This window comes from Scatophagus argus, chromosome 17, assembly GCF_020382885.2.
Source record: "Scatophagus argus isolate fScaArg1 chromosome 17, fScaArg1.pri, whole genome shotgun sequence".
In the NCBI taxonomy this organism is placed as follows: Eukaryota; Metazoa; Chordata; class Actinopteri; family Scatophagidae; genus Scatophagus; species Scatophagus argus.
Window position 1 is genome coordinate 17894368 of NC_058509.1, and position 22011 is coordinate 17916378.

A 22011-nucleotide genomic window follows, 5' to 3' on the forward strand; every position below is an offset into this window, starting at 1 on the left:
TATGTTCACAGATGTGACAAATCACCTAGTTACAGGTACATTCAAAACACTTCTCTTTGATTTCAGCCATACATGTATTCAGACTTATCCTCTCTCTCTCTCTCAGGTCAGTAGTTCTAATCACCATCACAACAACAGGACTTCAGTGTTAGATGGGTCTGGGCTGTTTGGCAGCACCATTTGGCAAACCTGCACCACTCATCACGGCAACTGGACACCTGACAAAGGCTTTAAGGCATATTATTCCTTGAGGCATCCCCTGTGTGTGTGTGTGTTGAAAAGCCACCACCTGTGACTGCTCCATCCAAATGTCCATCTGTATGTGTGTGTGTGTGTGTGTGTGTGTGTGTGTGCACAGGGTGGGGGGTGACGGTGTGAGCTGGTTCAGAAGCATGGTCTTATTAAATTATCTCACCACCTTTTAGAGCAAAGCCCCCCCCCCCCCCCCCCCCCCCTTTCCATCTCTCTCCTAGGCTAAACATTTGTCTTTCCATTCATGGGTGAATTTGTATTCCATTGAGATGGCTTCCTGGTGGCAGACTGATGGTGGGTGAGGGGGAGGGCGGGGAGTGGGTGCAAAGTCCGCATTCAGGCTCACTGTTTTCCATCTCACTGCTTGGTTACAGAGCTCGTCAGGCAGACAATACTGAAAATCAAAGCCTGTCCACGGTAGCTTAAATATTGTTTCTAATTAATGCAGTGCATTATGAGCACTCAGTGGTGCTTTTTTATTGATCAGCTAACATTGCTTTAAAATATTCATCATTAGCACAACATTGGTCAGTGAAGCTGAACTAATTCAATACTGTATATATTTCTGACTAATTTGTTATGTAAATATTTTATAAAAACAAGTCATTCGGAATTTGCCTTCACATATTTTGCTGCTGGCATGTCACTTAATACTTTATGAGCTCTGATATGCTATAGTGCAGCTTTAAATACAGAGCAAGGACTTTTCTCTTACTCACAGTCAAGTTTACTTACACTAAACTGCTAGTGCTCCTTGCTAAAAGAACCCAATTTCTCCCAAGGGGATCATTAAAAAGTTCTTCCTGCTTAATCTCATCTTAAAAATATCAGGGCACTTCCTGTCTAACAGGGACCTCGTACTGCACTTTAGCACAGTATCGTAACCTGCTATGATGGTGTCAACCCCTCTGAGAGCTCTGTCTGATTGGCCAGGTGACTGTTTATTTAGTAACACTCCATTGAGTTGACACAGCGACTTCTATCATGAGGTGCACCACTTTGGCTTTAATCAAATCGACAGCTGAGGAGCTATAATCAATGGGGATATTTACATAATGCCAAGATGCCAAAAGAAAGGTACAACCTGTTCTGGCATTATAACCGTTGTGAAGGGAAGTGGGAATCTTCTAGGGTTTCACTGATACTTAACTTGGCAAAATTGCATTTTTACAAACTGGATTTATGATAGATTCAGACAAACTTCGGAAACACGGCCTTCACGCATCTTTAAAACATGTTTCAGATTGAATGCAACTGACTAGTCGACCTCTCTGTTTAATGTCTCTGAGCTGAATTCTTCTTGTGTTATATGCTGTACATAAAGCGTGTATTTTTACTGTGACTGTGTTAAATACTCTTCTCTCTGTTGTAAAAGACAATGAATCTCAACATATTTCCTAGCTATGAAATAAAATTTCATTTGAGCCATAATGAGACATCAGTAATCACCAACACTAATATTGATAAACCACTGGAGCACTGCAGGTTGTCAAACACTTATAGAACCATTGCTGCAAAAGTGGGAAGCTGTTTAAAGTGAGTTATGACCATACAAAATAGTGAAATTTCCATGAAATATCAGCAAAAGTTTAGAGTGTAACTCAGTTTGGTAGTCACAAATTGGGCATTTAATCAGTAGGCATTTTCTTGTTCATTTTGCTAACAACAACTTAAGCAAATCTGCTGTCTTATTTAAATAAAGTGTTACCTATTAAATACTGCATTAGTGAAGGGATGAGGAACATATTTCCTGTGGAAAATGAAGAGCTGAAATCTACATCCTAATTTAGTGTGTTCCATCCCACAGCACCTCATCAAACTTCTTCCTTGTGAGTTCTTCAATTTTAAGGATGACAAGTACGTATTTGAGAATGATACAATTTTGTCACAGATAATTAACCCAGTCAGCCAGTAACCTTCTGAAAAACAATAGTTGAGATTCTCTGAGGCCGCTCTGCTGACATTTAGACTGTTTGTAAAGCTGTCTACCCTTTTCAACAGCGCTATGAAATCCACGGTCAACATATAGAGTTTAGTGGACTTCTTTTTCACCATCTGTGACAGAATGACAGAACAGCCTCCAGACAGATTTTTATTGCTGGAGCAGAAAATTAAATGACTATGAAAAGCACAGAAAGTAAGGAGAAACCTTTAGGGATGCATACCTGCACTCACACATATCTATCCAAATTTATATTAGTAGCAACCGCAGGAGTTTTAGGTATAATAACTCACAATTACATGCTTTCTCCAGCTCTGTAAAGCCTTCTATGAATATTGCAATCATTCTTGATGATATCCCCCCCCCTCAAAAAAAAAACCCACACATTTTGTGGCTTCTGTGAAATTAAGCAAACACAGACAGATAATAATATTCATGCTGTCCACACACATGGAAAAAAGTGCTCTAAATGAGTGAAAAAAAAAGTCTTCTCATCTATGTTTATGGTGAAAATGTGTGTCCAATTGTCTGTTTGTTTTTGTTTTGTTTTGTCTTTTTAAACAAGCTTATGACATCCACAGAAAAGTAATCCGCTTTAAATGCATGCCTGCTCAGTAAAATACAGACATCCTCTGAACCCTTAGGATAAAATTTAGCAGGAAGAGAGAAAAAAAAAATGTGTCGCTAAATAGAAAATAATTGCATTATTTGTTTGTAATTACATAGTGAATTTCATCATGTATGAACTTACATCATTGCTGCTCGGCAGATGTGACTGTGGGGCTGATTCTGCCCACAGGCAGAATCATTTACTAATGGCCTCTGTTTGCTCCCCATTCAATAATAATAATAATGAGCTTGTAAACAAACACAAAGCCATAAAACAGATTCTGGCACGTTCCATGTTGTCCATTTACTGGAACCTGCGTGATTAAATATTCATAGATTTCTGTGGAAGCAGATCATGAAGAGGCATCGAGTTTCTCATGACACACAAGTGGCTGAGCTCAGGCAAAGAGTCTCATACTGATGAGGTTTTGTATACACTGTTGTTACTGTACTTCAAAATGTGCTCACTCAACATTTTCAGAGTGCTAGTAAAGTAAAAAATATGTTAAATTGGAGGGGGGGACACTTCATTGGACTATTGCCGCTAGAGGTAAAAAGTGGTATTACGAGACAGAAAAGCTAGCTAGGGGGCTAGCTGGTTAGCATGCAACTTCACTGCTAACACAATACATTGATGCTTTTGACATAACATCAACTCTGCTGTTTGTTTACACTCTGCTAATAAAGATGGTTCATTATTTGAGTGTTTTAAACTAAAATTCTGGCCATATCTTACAAATTAATGAGAATTTACTGTGTCAACTGGACGATCCATTGGAATATTGCGATACTAGTACTGTAAAATCTCATTTAAAATTTGGAAAAAAAAAACCCATACACATACACACATTAAAACAAATCTGGTTCCAAAAAAAAAGAAAAAAAAAAAAAAAAAAAGTAAGTGGAGATGACATGACAGCTGTTCCAGTCCTGACCTTGACTACACTTGGGTTTTCTCAGCTACAGCTTATGATTTTGAGACCACAAGGCCAGGAGGATGCCCCGTGCTCAAGCACTCTGATTGGGAACAGAAGTGGAAGTAATTATATGTGTAGAAATGTGGTAAAGCTTAAAGAAGTGACAGAATGACGGTCTTCAAGAAATTTACTGCATGCTTGGCAGCCGGCTGTCAACAGTAGAGTGACACTGAAGTACTTCTTAGATTACTTAAGGAACCATGAATACAGCTGTTCACACAAGTGGACCAATGCTGTAAACGAAACCACTTTAACCAGTGGTATGTAACATTCGCACTGAACACACACATCCCTGATTGATACCTGCAGCAGAAAAGCACATGTTTGTGTTTTAATAAATTTATAACGATTATTAAGAAGCATAAAACACAAAACTCATGGAGCCTTTGAACATCACCAGTGCAGTAAGCAATGAATGACACATTAGTTTGTCATTTCAGGACTATGAAAAGACAATTGTTAAAAAGAATCACCTTCTGCAGCCATTTTAAAATCTAATGATTGAGAAAGAATGTAAAGAAATAGTCTTACAATGTTCCACTGGGTACAAATAAAGTAGGCATAACAGCATCTCTCCATTAAAGACAAACTGAAATTCTGAAATGACTGACGAAACTGAAGCTGCATATACGTGCACCAGATTGATTTTTATGTAAGAGTTGAAAATTTAATATTAGAATGACTGAGATGGAATCCATCACCTCCTGGAAGGAGCTAAAAGTTTTTATAAATGAATAAAGAAAAAAGAGAAATGTATAAAGATGAGAATTGTAAACATCAGAGATCATAGTTGTGGGATCTGCAAAAGATTTAACCGCCTTCTGCTTTCTAATAAAAAAAAGGTAACATCCTCAGACTGTCACAGCTGCAAATAGTGAAAAAAAAGTGAACAGGAAATGAATGCTCAATAGAATAAGAAACAATGGTGCAATTATGAGCAGAGCTTTAAAAAGTATTTTCTGTTATCTTAGAGGTAAATAAACAAAGGGTACCAGTGTAGAGCCTCAATCCTTAACATGAAAAATGGAACCAAATACAGAACACAAAGCTTTGAGCATAAGCATCACTGCAATTAAATACAACAAGTTTTTACAGTATCTCTGTAAATGTGGAGCTTACAGAGCTTACAGAGACCCAACACCATTAAAAGCATCCAATTGGACTAACGATTTTAGACACAGGGGAAATGCTTGAACTGTACCCGTGATTGCGCCTGTGATGGTCTTTGCAACTCTGATAAAGGCATCCTAATAGGCTGATGCAAATTATCTGGCTCATAATCAGCAAGGCTTGCAATGATCTGGACTGGAACTGCAACATTACCTTAACAGAAATGAAGACATGAGGAAATAACACCCATTGCAATTGTCGGCACTAAGATTATACGAATAATGTAATGCGTGAGATAAAAGATGCATACATTTTTAACATCTTCACAACAGCTTTACTTCTGTGAATGCTTCCCTGCAGAAGGAAGTGCATGTCAGATGTCAAAATATCTGAAGAACAGTGAATCCAGTGAAGTATCTGCCCTGATCCCAACCCCCACCTCCCATCCCCCTACTTCTGTCTCAATAGATTCTTACGTTTCCATGCTTGATCTGCTGTCATTTCATTTTGCAGATTGCTTTCTCTTTGCAAAAGCAGGACAGCCCCAGCTGACTAATCAAAATGCTGGCAGTGCCCAAAGAGAGACCGGGACTCTCGGAAAACAAACATCCGCAGTAAATCAAAAGTGATTTCAGGAGATGATCACAGATGGTGCGACCCAAGAGCGCTCCTACAAATTCTGTGTGTCCCTGGTGATTCACACGCTTCCCAAGCTGCTGTCTACACTTCACCAAAATAGACTGTAGCCCATTATGAATGCAAATAAAAAACATGGCTTGAGACCAGTTGTGGAAGTTTATCCGCTAAGTGTCAGGTAAGGAGATGGCTATGGTACCACACAGATAACTGTGATTGGCAGGCAAACACAATTCATAGAGACCATAATGGGAGGGAGGTCTAGTTTAACAAAGGAAAAGATAACATAAAATACATAAAAGACAATCATGGTAACAAATCAGAAAAACACAAACATTTCATCACGGCTGTGGCGTAAGTGTGTATGATCACAATTCACAGACTCACACGGATACAGACACACACTTGAAACTCACCCCACTGTAAAGGAGCAAGCTGTAGGTGTTCCAGGACCAGCTGGTTGAGGACTCCCTCCACACTGGCCTCTCCACGACGTCGCAGGGAAGGGTGGGTACGATTAAGGACAACAGCATGAACATGCTTGGTGCATTTCCAGGATAAATCAAAATGACTGTCTGCTGCTTTCACATGTACAATAGTTACTTAAAACACTTGAAGTTAGATAAAAATGAATCATTGTAGGTGGTGATCACAAGACACTAAAATTACAACAAACATTACAAACTGCTTTCCACAGCCCGGAAATGAGCAGAATTAGAGGCAGTGAAAGAGATGATGTGACAGTAATGATAATTAATGAATTTTAGGTATGTGTCAGGTTTCAAAAACACAGCTACTAATATGTTACAATTGGACAAATCAAAGACACTTTAACTGAATAGACATTTTTAGCCTAGCTAGCCACACAAAGACAGCAATGTAAGACAGTCAGTCAGCCCAACGCTTTAGCCCAGCCTAAAAAATTTTAATAGCTATTTCATGTTAACTTTGTACAAAGCTTCAGTCTCCACAGGATTGCATCTTACTGATTTGGATCAACACAATCTTTCTGTACAGCCATAATGGCATCCAGAGAAGCTAGCTAACTAATTTTACGAAATGGATTTGGTTCAAAACTCCATCTGTACCACTGCCACTACTACAATCTTCTTCGAACTTGGAAATCCCAGGTTTGTATTTTTTATAATTTTTCTTCCTTCAGTATTTTTCTTTTCTTCAGCTGTTCCATCTGGTAGTTTTCTGGTAGGTTTCTAGCTCTCAGCAATCACACTGCCATTCCTCAAAAAAAAAAAAAAAAAAAAATCATCAAAAAAAAACGTACCGGTAGTCATTAAAATCGGGTAAATTGTAGATGAAACTGGGGGATTAGCATGTTTTATTTTATTCGATATTTTAACCCTACTCACGACTTCTGAGACTTTAAGCACTGACAAGTAACTTTTCAACAGACCCTTAACAGATAATTAGTTTCGCAAGAGAGACAGCACTAATGAGTCTATAACGTAGTCGTTTTGCATACTTTTAGTCCCTAACAGTACATATATACACTGACTTTGTGTGTGAGACAGAAACTGTTAAAATGTGAGCTGCTTGTATAGTATATTCTGAACATTTTGATTCATGTTCCTTATGTTAAAAAACATCTAAAACAGCAAATTTAAAAAAGAAACGTGTACTGTGAAGTGTCCAAGTTTACTGCAAATTCAAACTGGCAAGATATAAGGAACTGATATTCCCAATTTACAGCTGCACACTATGCACACTATGCAAAAGGAGAAACCAAAATCCCCTACAAATTAAAACCTTCATATTATTTATGTAATGCATTCGTTTACAAGTCAAAGGTACACGGAGAGCATGTTTCTGATCGCAGGTTCTGTATCAATGGATGAATGCTGCATCAAAACAAATATGGCTGTCAGAGAGCAATTACCCAGATAATACGTGGTGATAAGCACACTGCTGATCATTTACACAGCTGACATTTGGAATAATGGGTGAGACGAGCAGCGCCAAGAGCACCCTAACCGGTGTCTATTAACCTTTAGAGGGAGAGTAGAGTACGCATGCAGAGGAGAGGGAGTGGAGAATGAGAGAAGGCACCTAAAACACACTCCGCTGAAAAGTGCTTTTACTGGGCCTGCTGGATCACTTCCAAACTGACTGACAATGACTCACATGTCACAACATGCACCTGCGTGTTATGGTGAACAATGGCAGTGTTGTAGCTTTGATCACTTGAGGCATAAAAACGTACAATTTCTATTTCAAGACTTCAGCAGCACTGCCTGGGTGACAGGAGCATCTGACGTTCTGCTGCAATCCTCAGCGGACCCTCATACAAGTCCACTTTGAAACGAACATGTTACATAACATGGGGACGTTCATTATATCTACTGACCCCACAGCACAAAGAGCAACCACTGACTGATTGTAGAGTAGCGCTGAATGTACTGTGTGATCCCACAAGTGAAGGACACAAACAGTACGCACTGCTACTTCGAACAGCACACTATGACAGGTTTAATAGGGGTAAAAGGTTTATCTTCTTTGCACTAAAATGTTTCACGTTTGCATTTTAAGCAACAGCTGTTAGCAAGCTAAAATATTAGCCACATACAAATAACATTGTGTGAGCATTTCTTATAGTATAGAAATATACAAAATATGAAACATATGACATATATTCAAGGTCCCCAGGAGATGAATTCTTATGACTCTGGTAACTCCCTGACTTTTTATCTACCACCATCAAACCGTTACCAAGATCAGCATCATAGCATGGGGTCTGCATAATATGTTTACATGTGGAAGCAGGTAAATATATTACCTGCTAAAGACCGTGTGTGAGCATTGTCACTGCATGAATGATAGCATGCTGGTTTTAGTACTCTCTAGGTAGTTTTATGTATTTATTTAATTATTTTTCACTTGTACTGTAAATTTAAATTGTTGGAACCAGATATCGTAATCAACTTTAGGCGTGACAAAAAATAGAGATAAAATGCCTGGTGGTCCCACTATACTATTTCAGGAACTAGGAACATCTACTTTATGAGTACAGTGGATACACAGCTATATTGGAAACAAGGGGTCACAATGGCGCACGATTAAAAGGCTCGTTCCATCGATCCATCCATTTTCTGTCACTTACTCAGGCATGGGTCACAGTGGCAGCAGGCTGCGAAAAGTAGCCCTGATGTCTTTTCCACAGCCATGACTTGCAGCCACTAATGGGTTAAATGGATACATTTGAACATGGGTCGGGTAATGGGTCATGAACTACGGGATTAAATTATCTGTCAAACAGGATTATAGTCTAAGATTACTCTATTATGTGTGGCCATATTCCGTTAAATGTCTACAGAGCTGAGCAAATATAGTAACTGTGCCAATGTGTAGCTGATAAACATGGTTGTCCATCCGCTAAACTTATTGTCAACAATCTTTCAGAGTTTGACACTTTCCTGTTCATAGGCCAGAAAGAATTTCTCGCATGCATCACAGTTCTTCCTGGCAAAAGGAAATTGACAAGTCATTGCTTACTTTAATTAAAAACTTCACAGAAACATAAATTCCTCCAAAGTGTTGCTTGGAGACTTGGCACATTCTTGCTTTGGGCTGACAGAATGGCTTCAAGTTTTTTGTTATTATTATCTGTGATTAATGCTACCAATTTGGTGCCTGCTTGTGAGCTATATTAGCAACTTTTCAGTCAAATGGCTGGTAGGAGAACACATAAAGAGTCCGTGGGTGGTTCCAGACCCTGGGGATCTTAACCATCAAGAAAACCATTAGATCTAAGTTTAAAGTGAACAATGGCACAAACAGTGCTGCCTAAGGTGTACATCTGAGTGTGATGCCTGGAAGGAATGCACTAGTGTCCACTGAAACCAAACTATATTTGAAGTAACACATTGTCACTTCAGGCTGGCCACAATATCTTTGACAAACTTTAATCTGGATTAACTATGCTCGCTGAGACAGTTTTATGGGGAGTTATAATAATAGCTGTTGTAGATATTTGTTCTGGTTAAGAGAGCTATTGAGACACAAATGGAATTCAACACACAGGGATGATTCATGAACTTGGCCATGACCTCCTCAAGTGGAAGACATGCGTAACACACTGTATTTCCTCTATTCAGTGCCTGTGCTGTATATGGCTTTCCCAACGAGTGAATCACTAGAACTGAATACCATCAACACAACAGGAACAATATTGTAAGGAGTTCATAAATTACAAATTAAAGTGATGGTGACTTTGCTCAGGGCCAAGTGAGTGCTTGAGAGTGTAACACACACTGTAATGAAATCTTTTATTTCACATGCTGTAAAGGGAAAATCCACCCTGAAGCAGAATTTACATTGAGCTATTTCAATGATTTTAGACAGCTGAGTCACTAGATACAAAAGAAATGTATCCCTGTGCAGGGAAGCACTTAACTTTGTAACATCATGTGACAATTCTGGTGTTGCTCCACTGATGCTGAATGAATAAGTGACTTAACAAAAATTGTGTTTGTGTCATTTCATCCAAATGAGTTACATCTGAACATAGGGCTTCCAGTTGTTTATGAGCAAAGGTCCACTTGATTTTTGGTTAAGTTTTCACAATGGCCTCATGAGAGTGTGGTACCTCTCTTAGCTGAACATTTCCTAAATCTTTATGGTCCTAAATTTTGAAAAACTCACAGTGTCTGCTTCACTGTGTACTCAGCAGCTACAGGATTTGCCCTTTGATGATTTACATGCTATTCACAGTTCAGTATCAAAGGAAACTTGTTTAAATTCACAAATTACTATAATATGCATTCCAAACAGGCAGTTTCAGGATGATTTTGCAGTAGTAAAAGGACCACTATCAGCCATGCTTCTGGGAATATATTTGTATGTCATTTTCTTTCTTCATTCCTGCCTACATGCAGCCAAATTACTTGCAGATAAAACAATACACATAATGATGGGAGAGTTTACGCCTTCATAAAAAGGAAAAATATAATGGCAACTTCAGCAGCTCAGAGATTGGATTCATCATTAACTGTGGACCATGTTCACCAACAATCTGACAGGCTGTACTTAAATCTCTAAATATGTGCACCATTAACTGCCAACTGATGAGTCACGGGCTGATGCGAGGCATTATATGCAGGAGGACTGGTAGCTCTTATTAACAGGAACTTGTTCTGAAACGCATGAGCTTCACCCAGAATTTTATCTTCAGGAACCTGGCTTATGTTTTAGCTTTCTCACCATCCAAATCATTTCGCATGGCCCGGGGCCAAGTATGCACTTTTGAAAGACCTCAAAGTGAACCTGCTAGGCTTATTGTGCAAAACTCTTTCAGGTTCAATCAATGCACGTTGGCCTTGTTTTGAATTATGAAACCACTATAACAACTGTTGTACTTTAACAAAGGAGTGCGCCTGGATTTCTTTGCCAATTCAAACTCTCACTTGCATCTCTGCATTAAGTATAAGTGAAGTAAAATTTGCATTGCTATGCATTGTACGGAGCAGCATGTGTTTCCCAGATTTTTCCTATTGTATTTTGTATAATGTCCAACAGTATGAAAGCTTGGATTCAGACAATCTCTCCAGCATGATCAAAATCCTTAAGCTCAAATACAGTTTTCAGCCAACATTAGCACTTAAAAAACATTGTATTGTCATGTACTGCCAGTGTAGTCATCTTGATGTTTATGTAAGCACATTTTCTAACTATAAAGTTTCATAGTTACAAAATCAGCCTCCTAAACACAAATACAGAATATTTGTAACCTACAGTGATTAAGCAGGCATTTGATGGACCGGGACGATCTTACCAAAACATCACATGTAAACCTGCATGTCAATTTGTGTAACCACTTATAGTGCACACAACAAATGAATTAAACTGACAGGTAAAAGTAACTGGGGCTTTATTGAGACTGACTGAAGTGCTTCCTGAACTCCGTAATCTTTTCATGTGTGCTTGATTTCATCGACTGCAGCACTATTTTTGTCAAAGGGAAGATTTTTGGATCCACAGACTTGATGAGTTAATGTATCCTGAACTCAGTAAGGATATAGAATTGACAAACTTCTTCAGTTCACAAGCTGTTGTAGTATTTAAATACACAGCTAACTATTCACTAAATATTATGTACATGTTGATACTCCTCATAATCCCATCTTGTTCTTCTTGTTGTTTTATTAATGTCTATTTGTTTTAACCATTGGGCTATTATTTGGATAATGTGACTGCCTCCTATTGGCTGTTACTGCTATACAGGTGAGGCCACACCCATGTTCTCTGTGGCACTGCTTAATCTTAATCTTAATACCTAGAGATTGAGAGATTGGTTGGCTTATTTTAAAAATCTGGGTTCCTTAAACCTCCTGCAGCCATTACAATTAATTTCATATTTCCTTTCTTGTTTGACACATACTATGATATTTGGTGTGGTTGCCTTATCTTATGAAGTTCTCTTGCCCTGTTTTCCAGGAAAACTCTCTCTATATATATTTATCTGCATTGCACTTCATGGAGCAATTTGTCATCTCTTTACTTTTATATGACATTTTCATATTGTACTACTTTCTAGCCAACTTAACATTATATGTTCCTATCAAGGTGGGATTTATAATATAAAAACCCTTTATAATGCATTTTTACTGATTAACAGCATAGTAACAGGTTAATCTAGTCACCAAGTAATATGTTGTTCAAAGAGCAGTGATGTGTTCTGAAGTGAAAATTAAGGTTACTGAAAATTACTTAGCTAATGTCCCAAGCAATCTAAAAACGAGCTCCCATCCTTCAGTAATATTTTTATCTCTTTGGACAGGTCTGTGTGTCTCCTTTTCAGTCAGTCACAGTTTGTTTTGTGGCATGGAAAAGTCTCTTATGTCTCAGAGTGCCACTTTTTAATCTGCCAGTGGTTTCATGAGCCTAATACTGATAGTTGCTGTGAATGTGGTGCAAGCATCAGGAAGAGCGACTTTCACTTTCTGGTTTATTTTCTTACTTTAATTCCTCAAACTTCCTTGTTTGTGGTACCATTTGGTTGAAAAACGGTGCTGAAGATTTTTCATTTAGAATTCTACATTATGTGTCAAGGTTGCCAAGGCTTTAACTCACGTGGGTTAAGACACTTTATACAGTAGTCTCTGATAACAGCCCCACAAAAGACAAACACTAATACAGCTTGCATGTGTGTTTCCACTTGACAGCAAGTGTATTGGTGGTGTACATGTAAATGACAGGCCAGAGGACAACAGTATACAAGGGAATAGATAAAAGATATAAGAATCGTCTCCCTGAGGGCAGCATGCTATCTATAACAGTGTCAAAGATTACCTTGGATTGACCACAAACCTTGCCCACAAACAAGGACCTATGGGAAAATGGTATATCATATTGCTGTGGGAAGGCCACAATTACACACCCACACATACACATGCACACACACACAAAGACATCACTTCACAGCAGTACAGCAGCAAGTACTTCAACATACGCTTTCCCATCTGTCAGTGTAAGGGAACAAGTTCCCTGCTGGCCAGAGGGCCTCCAGATGTGCGATCCAGATGCCATGTATCACTGATCTGACTGATGTCAACAAACAACATTCAGCAAGCACAGTGCTGAATATTTCTGTTTGACCACTGAGAACTATTGTTGGGATTAATGGGATCAGTTAAGAGTAAGGATACTTAATTATAAATTTAAATCTTTACCATCTTTATCTACTGTCTTTCAAGAAATGTTGATCTCGGGCTGGCTTCTCTCTTATAAGACTCCACTATACACGTGGCCAACGAAAGGATATGATGGTCCAACAGATGCCCAGCTTACTGTTGATCTGGCAGCCCTGGGCATGCTGTCGCTCTTCCTCCAGCTGTTTGAGGTTGGTGAAGCGCGCCGTCTCCTGATCTGGTGGTGGCAGACTCTCAAAGTCAAACTTGTCAACCTGGATGGCCATCCTGCAAAAAGAGGGAAACAGTTACAAGTTTCTTACATAATAATAATTATATAATATAATTTCTGGCTGACCAAAAGAAAATTCCAGGAACATTTTTAGGAAACTGGAAATGATAGTTATGTAACTATAATTTGAAACTGTAAAACTAAGTTAATAAATGTTTGAATGGCTTGATTGATAGAGTCTGATAGCTGATACTTTAAGCCAGTATTTAGACAAATTTAGACAATTTCCCAGAAGTAAAAGAAGCATCTTTAAATTACTTGTTTTGTCTGAGTCATATAAAAGCAAAAGACATCAAACTGAATGTGGATAAAAATTCATCACATCAGCAACACTTAAAAGTGTGGTCCCTTGAGAAAGCGGAATTGTTGTAACTGACAAGCTAACGGCTAACACATTCAAGCAGTTCCTATAGTAACTGCTTGTGCAAATTCTGCAGGAAACAGCTGAGGAAAACTCAGCAAAAGATACGAAGTGAATCCACAAAATTACAACAAACAGTAGAGTGAAGATAATGGTGAGCAAGCTAGAGGAGGGAAAAGTATATATGATTACAGTTTATTATGGAAAGGTTAAGGGAGTATAAATAGTGAAGCAAGGAAAATGTGAAAGTGGGAGGCGGAATGGTAAAGAGAAGCAAAGGACGAAACAGAAGGAAGACAAGTGAAGAAAAGACGAGGACAAAGACTGGTGGAGCAGAAAAGTTAGGAAAGTAAAAAGAGTGTGACACAGGGACAGTGAAGACGAGGAACAATGGCTCTTTCCAAGAAACACAAATGCCATTTTAATGACACCATGATGAGAGAATTGTCATTTATTCACCCAGGTCAAGACGATGCATGATTCACTGCACCCTTTGTAATTCCTCTGTTTCAAATGGCAGCACGGAAAGGACCACATTGGTAGAACATCAGCAGATTACAAAGCATAAAGCTTCTCTGATTGCCTGTGCTGGTGAGTCCTCTTTAAACGCAGCCCTTCAAAAGAAGTACACGAGGGTGTTTTTGCATACCACACTCGTGACAGGATAACTACAGATCTATAGACTGTACACTGACACTGAAGCTTTTTGAGCCAAAGTTTACACAAGCTAGCTAACGCAAAATGTGATGCCATATTGAGGAACGTGTTATAACCATAAGGAACTACAGCTACTAGGGCAGGGTTCGTCATTCAAGAATTTTACCTGGAAAACAAAGTTGTGCTATTCTCAGCCGACAGCACAAACACAAAGCAAGAAGACTAAATAGCCGGGGGGACTTAATGTCCACACCAAGGTTAGAAATGCTCTGCAGCAGAGTTAATTGGCTTAGGTTGTCCTGTCCATATCATTCATAACACGGCCTGAACAGATCTGAATATGATTCCCTTTGATGTTGATGCTCAGAAAGATATTTGGATATTTTCACATTTCACTATAGCATCACAACAGCTTGTCAATTGGACACTAGATATAATGTATAGGATTCATGTACATTCACTTATTTTTTTTTATTTTTTTTGTGACTCAGAAAAACTCATTTACAATCCATGCTGGAGTAATGGGGGCTATCATGCCAGAATCCAGGGGTCGCTTGAAGAGTAGAAAAGATCTAAGGCACCATTAACTCGGAGATGGAGCAAGGTGGTCACTCACTTTACAGACACACACTAAGCTGGCTAGATTAGCTTCTGTTGAAGTAATGGACCAGTCGAGACTGTTCTCCCAAATGAATGATATGTGGACAGCAGCAAGGAAAAGGTCTACTGTTCTGACTGTAAAGGCCATGTCTATTTTAACACATACATAGTTACAGATTAGGCTGGTATATCATCATTTTATTTCAAACTGTTACGTATTTCACATATACTGTTGTCTCTTGTTTCTTCAGTTTTGTTCCTGTTCTCTTCTGTTCCAACCCAGTTCTATCCTGTCAGTAGTGTTTCATCACAGTGTGTCTAGCGTTAGAGGTGTCTGTCAGAGTGTGTCTGTCAGCCTGCTATTGTTGCCTGTCAGTCTTCAGTGTCTCTACTTATAGATATCTAAACACACCGTATTGAACCATTGTATTCTGATCGTTCTGTTCATCAAGTGTTCCATTGTTTACCTCAGCATCATTCACCATGGTACTGTAAACCATTATTTTTTGACAGTTCATAAAGTTATTTCATTAGTACTGTTTGAAACTGCAAAGGATTGAGAGGACATTTGCCTTCATCTCCACAAGGAGACACCAAGTGGAGGTTCAGTGTAGTGGCACCTCCTACTTTACCTCCCTCTGTATAAATAGAGGGCTGGGCCAAGACAGTTTCCTGTTTGTCTTCCTAGACCTACGACCTCATGGAGTGTCGTGAGTGTTTGCCATGTGTCTTTTCAGTAACTTTTAATGGAAGTATGGTTGATCATTATTCAAGATATTCATGATGTTTTAATTTGCAACCTAATCTGAAAACTGGATATGATTTGTTTAGGCAAGATATTGTAAATTGTTTTCTTCTTTCTCTGGAACCATGGCAATAATCACTCCAATCATCAGTCTTCACATCAGTCTGGTTAAATAAACTGAACAAACACAGCAACTCTTGTTTCCTGGTGGTTTACGGCTCCAGTTAGAACCATATGTCCAAACTGGCAGATTCAGAGACTGATGGTATTAAGCCTATTGATGAGTCCACTAATGAAGGTCAGCTGATCCTTCAGCTGATTGTATGGATGGATCTCAAGGTGAAATACACTCAACCCAGCCAAACACTACCTCCCCATTACCTCAAACATCACCTAGACTATCTACTCCTTTACACCTTTCACCTAACCCACTATTGCCTACATCTCATAAAAAAAGTTCCCTTTGCCATCAGTATCTTCTGAAATATTATCTAAACCCCTTACAATGCCAATTAGCCATGACCCAGGAGCTAGACTGAAAAGAGACAGGAAGCCTCCTGACTACAATAAGACTCATACGCCCCAGCAGAAGGCATCTACATGATCCTATGGCTCATGTAGTTCTCAAAGCAATAGGGCATAATTCCCCAGTCATCAATCTTCATGTCATTCTGTTAAAATAAAACAATCACAGCAACTCTGTTTCCTGGTTGTTTGTGGCTCCAGTTAGAACCATATATCCAAAGCCAGTTTGCACCATAGTTTATCACAGTCCAATTGCTACTATGGTCAAATTATATGAAACCACAACAGTCCCCCTTTTTTACTTCATAGGTAACATTAGATATTTTTAATGATGTTTTCTGAACTGGAAACATTAATATTAGTGTAGATATATCTTATGTCAGCAAAGAAGAGTGTACAATAGTTCATACCACTTGGGTAATTTACACATTTAACAATTCACTGTATCAGTACTGTTTCCTCATCATCTACAGAATATTTCCAAGAAACAAAACAAAAAACCTTGCTTCCATTTCTGCCTGATGACAACCATGCTGCTTTGTGTGGTTTGGCAAGACATAGATTATTTATCTACTCTCAGCAAACACCCTAAGGTCCAAGCTTCCCTCACTATTCTGTAGGTACTTTATTTATTAACAAGAGCCAGGGAGTTTGTTGCCTGAGGTTACATCAAGTGTCACATCCAGCATTCAAAGCCTTGGTCTACTGAACTAAGCTCAGACCTGACCCATGCTCACAATATGACTCCAAAGCCAGCCTCTAATTACCCACAGTCTTTAGGCATTCATTTCAAAAATAAAAATATCAACTGGATGTGCTCTTTCTCTCCAATTGCAGAAATCAGTAGAGTTGAGATCTGAGCCTGTAGAGCTCAGTACAAAGACAGTGGGTGCAAATATCCAAAGGTGGAAGGGGAGGTGGACAGCCAGCAATGTCCTCTGCATGAAGCAGGGTGTAATGCAACCCACACTGCTCTGCCTCAGCAAAATAGCAGCAGGCATTAAAGCGCATTAACAGGGGAGCAGCCAAACAGGTGGTAAACACAACACTGACATATTATGATTGTGTTAGCAAATAATTGCTTATTTACACATCCAGCAAACATGGAGCTACGTTGGGTCCTGTTTTCAGACACATGACAAATATATTCCCTCCTCATTCCTGCTCTGTTTTGACCTCCACCAGCCTCTGAGGTAAATATCTGACTATTAAGCCACAAGATGTTAGCTTCTTCTCCAGGCAGTTGTGAATTATGTTTGTCCACTGCTCCATGCAATAAAGTTGTCTGCCTTGGTTTAGAATGAGGTGAATTTGAACTAAAACAGCATACTGAAAGACATTCAAACACCACAGAGGGAAATGCTATATTATTTTTGAGTGGAATCTTCTTATTATCTCCATTCTAATTTCCTTGTTTATTCACTAAACTGGTGTACTGTTCAAAGCACATACCCCTAATGGTCAGAGTTTTAGAAACTTAAAAGTTTTGGTTTATAGCTCTGCAAATCAAAATGTCAAAGGAGACATGTGTATGGACAAACCCACAACAATGCTGATGTTGCTTTACATCTGCTGTTTATGTTAATACATGAATGTTTGCTGTAATGTTAACAATGCTAACAGTGCACTATGATGCTATACAGTATGTTAGTATTGTTATTTTCTACTTCCTGCAAAGTTCTGACATAATACACACACACACACTTTTTGCTTGATAAAAACCCCAACTGGAGACAATCCAGAGGAACTGAAAGGATAAAAATCATCACACTTGCAGATACGTATTGAACTTCTGTGGTACAGTGAAGCCCTGGCACAATACAGCAACACTTCACAGGAGAGAAAAAAAAATATCTCAAGCCTCTTACTGGTGTCATGATGAGTGATAGGTTTTGCTTCAAGTGTTTAACTGGGAGACAGAGACCATCAGAGTCTTCACACAGACAGAACAAAAAAGGTCTTACCTGTAGTCCATTTTCCATGCCCTCAGTACTCCAATCATTCCCCACTTAGAGAAATGACACAATGTGACTTTGAGGTGGGCAGCTCAGTGTAAATTACCCGAACATCCATCTCAACAGGAGGCCAACTTGCAATAAGAGGTTCCTATAATGGCAGAGTCTCACTCCCTCGTTTTAAGACTTGATAAATTACTGCTTTGAAAGGCACTGAGCCGACCGGTGCAACTGATATCTTGGCGAACACATTTCAAGGCTGCACCCACGATTTTCATTCTGTTTGACAAAACACGTTGGAATCCATGAATTGATTGGTAGGTTCATCTCTGGATTTCAGTTCAGAGGCCATGACGGCTCCCTCTGAGGAGTCTATTTCGGATGCCCTGAGAGGAAGATGGGCAGAGCACAATCAGACTGACTGAGATGGCCAGTGCTTTTCTGTGTTCCTTCTCAACAGCAATCACCACCGGGTGATCAAAGATACGAGGAAACATGACAACTGCATAATACAAACAAATAAGAATCATCCTATAATAATAATAATAATAATAATAACGGGTGATTTGAGGAAAAAAGTCTCATCGTGACACCTTTCTGTATCTTAGATGTCCTGATGTATTACAGCATGTATTATGTAATGTATTATGCATTACAGGTGATCTGCTGCCTCACCTGTCTGACATACTGTAATTAATGAAATTACATTACAAGAAAAAGAATCTCACGATGAGTCCAGAGACACACATACATCAAAGGGAGAAGGAGGAGAAAAGCCAATGCAATTATCATTTCACAGCCTTTGCAACAAAGGCAGAGCACAAATTAAATAACAATTAAGACTTCAAAACAACAAAACAAGGAGAGCTCCTGCTTTCACTGCAACACACTCAAATACATCCGCCTTTGAAGATTAGTGGTAGTGGGCTTATGTCACTGTCTGAAGTCCCATCTGAAGATGGGCGCTGCTTTTCCTTCAGTCATCTTCAAAAGAACACATTACACACGAAGTCTAAAAATACCACATTGCAACAATGCAAATGGACCCTGAATAAGAAGACGCTTTGTGGCAAGGTCTGGGACTGGTTTTCTTTGGACACGTGATCACTAAAAGCCAGACATTTAAATTGACACTTCAAATGTGGAACTATATGGACACAAATCTTTTCAAGGAATAATAACAAACATTTAACTGCACAGCAGGAAAAAGAAAATGTAATATTATTATATATAAAATTGACCGCATGCAGGACTTTCTCATTTATAACATTGTTTATGTGCTGGGACTTTGGGTGACCTGTCCGCCTTCTCTCCTGTTCCAGCAGGATCTGGGACCTCTAAGGCCAGAACCAGAACCTGTGTGCTTATCAAAACGCCACTATCAAAATCTGTACATACATTTTGTAATGTATTTCATCCGTTCGATCTCTATCTTATTTCCCATTGAAGTTATTCATAAATTCTTTCTTTGCTTATTTTGTACACATTTTAATTCTAATATTTAAAAATGAGAAGAGAAAGAGAGAATTCTGGACATGCGGTGACATTCCCGTAGGTCACATAAACTAATGTCACTGCAATCTAATTAAAGATAACCTTGTTGTTTGCTGCCTAAATATTTTGGATCATGATTACTATAAGGCCCACAGGAAGTTGGTGTTTGTAGTCTGAAATGGTGTGATGATGTGACGCTGTCCACAGAACTCAAACATTGTGGAAGAGATTTATAGACAGTGACAATGAATTGATAAGGATGAGAAATATTACTATTTTAAAAACTAGTTACCAGGTTGCACCATTATAAACCTTAATGGATACCTAATGAAAAGCAGCAACAACCTTTCAAAAAGTTCAAACTCTAGCCAATCGGTATACCAGCAAATCAATGTAAAGAAATGCACAATAAAGTATATCCATGTCCATAGAACAGTGACTCTAAATACAACAAAGACCACAACCAGCACCCCATCACCCATAAAAGAGCTTTTTACTAAGGCAGGACACCATTAGCAAGCCAAGCTCTCCCACCACTACTCCCACCATCTTTGTTGATTGATTGGATTGTGGAGTCTTTCAAGGATTAGGCCATATCTGGAGACTAATCTAGCCTATTACAAGGCTTTTAATAACAACCTGTGTGCTGAACTGGGGCCACCATGGACCATCTCTAGACCTAATTCCCAGTCCCACTGCACCCCCCCCCCCCCCAGCCCCTCACTGATAACAGCTTGCCTGGCCTTCATTTTCCTTACCGAGAAAGGCAGCAAGGGTAGGTGGGATGGATGGATAGACTGATTTCACTATCTGTTCAAATGGGTGATCCTACAAAGACATGCACAGAAATGAAAGTTAGATCTGCAGAAATAAGCAAATTCGTGTCGATGCATTCTGATAAAAATTTCTATTTTCTTATCAGCATGTGTCAGTAGATGGGGATTTGCAGCTGACCAAGTGGCAGACAATGCATTTTTTGTTGTTTTCTAGCCTGCATCTACTGGGTATTTTGATGACTCACAATGAGCTTGACTCTAGGTGAGAGTAGCGGCAAAGCAGAGGTGTGGACCACAGATTTGTGTTTGCTAAGAGCAAGCTGAAAGCACATAGCATAAGGCACATTCACACCTCGTGCCATTTTCATGGCTCTACACTGCATGTTTGGATGAACCCCAACAAAATGTTATTATCCAGCGAATAACATTCTGGTTAAACAACCACATTTCAAACTGTTAGAAACAAGAAAACAAAACTGTGTAGACACGCTGCTGTGGTTGGAATTACTAGTGCTAGCGCAAAACATGCCTCTGTGTGACAAACATATCAGTTACAATGACAAGAAAAAAAAAATGATTTAAATCTCGACAAAAATTGCACCAGTGAGACTAAATCAGTTGAACTGTTGAAGCAGTCCAAGGCCTTCAAGGGGTTTATTCTGCTGTCTACCAAACACGTCTGGGCTTCCTATTGGCGACTTTTATTGGTGCTGCCATTTTTTATTTGTCCTGTATGCGCTTGCTTTTCTCTCTCAGGCAGTTTAACTGAGCAGTGTTTCTGCCTCGGTCTTGTTCAGCCAATCAGAGCTCTGAAGCCCCAACCCGCTGTGTTGTGTTGTATGCTAGGGCTTTTCTATCAAACAGACCTCACCGCACTCACACACAACAGAGCAACTCGATGTTGGCTTGTTTATTCAAAGTTTATTAAACATGTCGAAAGTAAAAGCAATTTCCGGAGGAGACGAAAATGCTGATGCTGAAATATAAAGCTAGAGGAATATTAAACTGACGGTGTCCAGATGTTCATTTACTTCCTATTCTGGGACTCAGAATGCATGCACATAAGTGGAACTTCACCCATGGGGAGCTGAGCACAGGTGAAAACCAAGAAGAAGCCCAGCACAGCCAGCACAGGCTTGGCTGTTTGCTTACTGCTCTGTTCATCGCTGAGTAACATTCAGCTCTCACGTCGCAGCTGTACAGGCTGCGTTGCTGAATTGTTGCGGCTCGCACGTATGTGTGTCTACAGCTCTGTAGTTCTACATTTAGTTTGCCTTTGATGTAGAGAGAAAGACAGAAAAAGAGCACCAGAAAAATAGTGCCCTTCACCTGATGACTGTTTCATGTCTGTGGTACATTCTGCCGATAAAGACACTACATCTGCAATGAAAGGCTTGTATGATGTCTGTATGACCATCCACAGGTGTTTTCAGACATATT

The 22011-nt window shown here is 39.2% G+C and overlaps 1 protein-coding gene across 6 annotated transcripts in view; it reads right to left on the bottom strand.

Moving 5' to 3' along the window:
• Positions 1-22011, bottom strand: part of trappc9 (trafficking protein particle complex subunit 9) — a 193064-nt gene that overhangs the window by 59003 nt on the left and 112050 nt on the right. For 5 of the 6 annotated variants that reach the window (XR_006845927.1, XR_006845926.1, XM_046418121.1 and 2 more), the window contains 2 exons: positions 13301-13454; positions 5943-6033 (listed from right to left, as the gene is read on the bottom strand). Coding sequence is in view for 4 of the 6 variants with exons in the window: in XM_046418121.1 (XP_046274077.1) it covers positions 5943-6033; positions 13301-13454 (245 nt within the window). In the remaining 2 variants the exon portion in view is untranslated. Of the gene's footprint in view, positions 1-4074; positions 5104-5942; positions 6034-13300; positions 13455-22011 lie in introns of those variants that run through there. The other variant, XM_046418123.1, reaches the window with a different exon arrangement.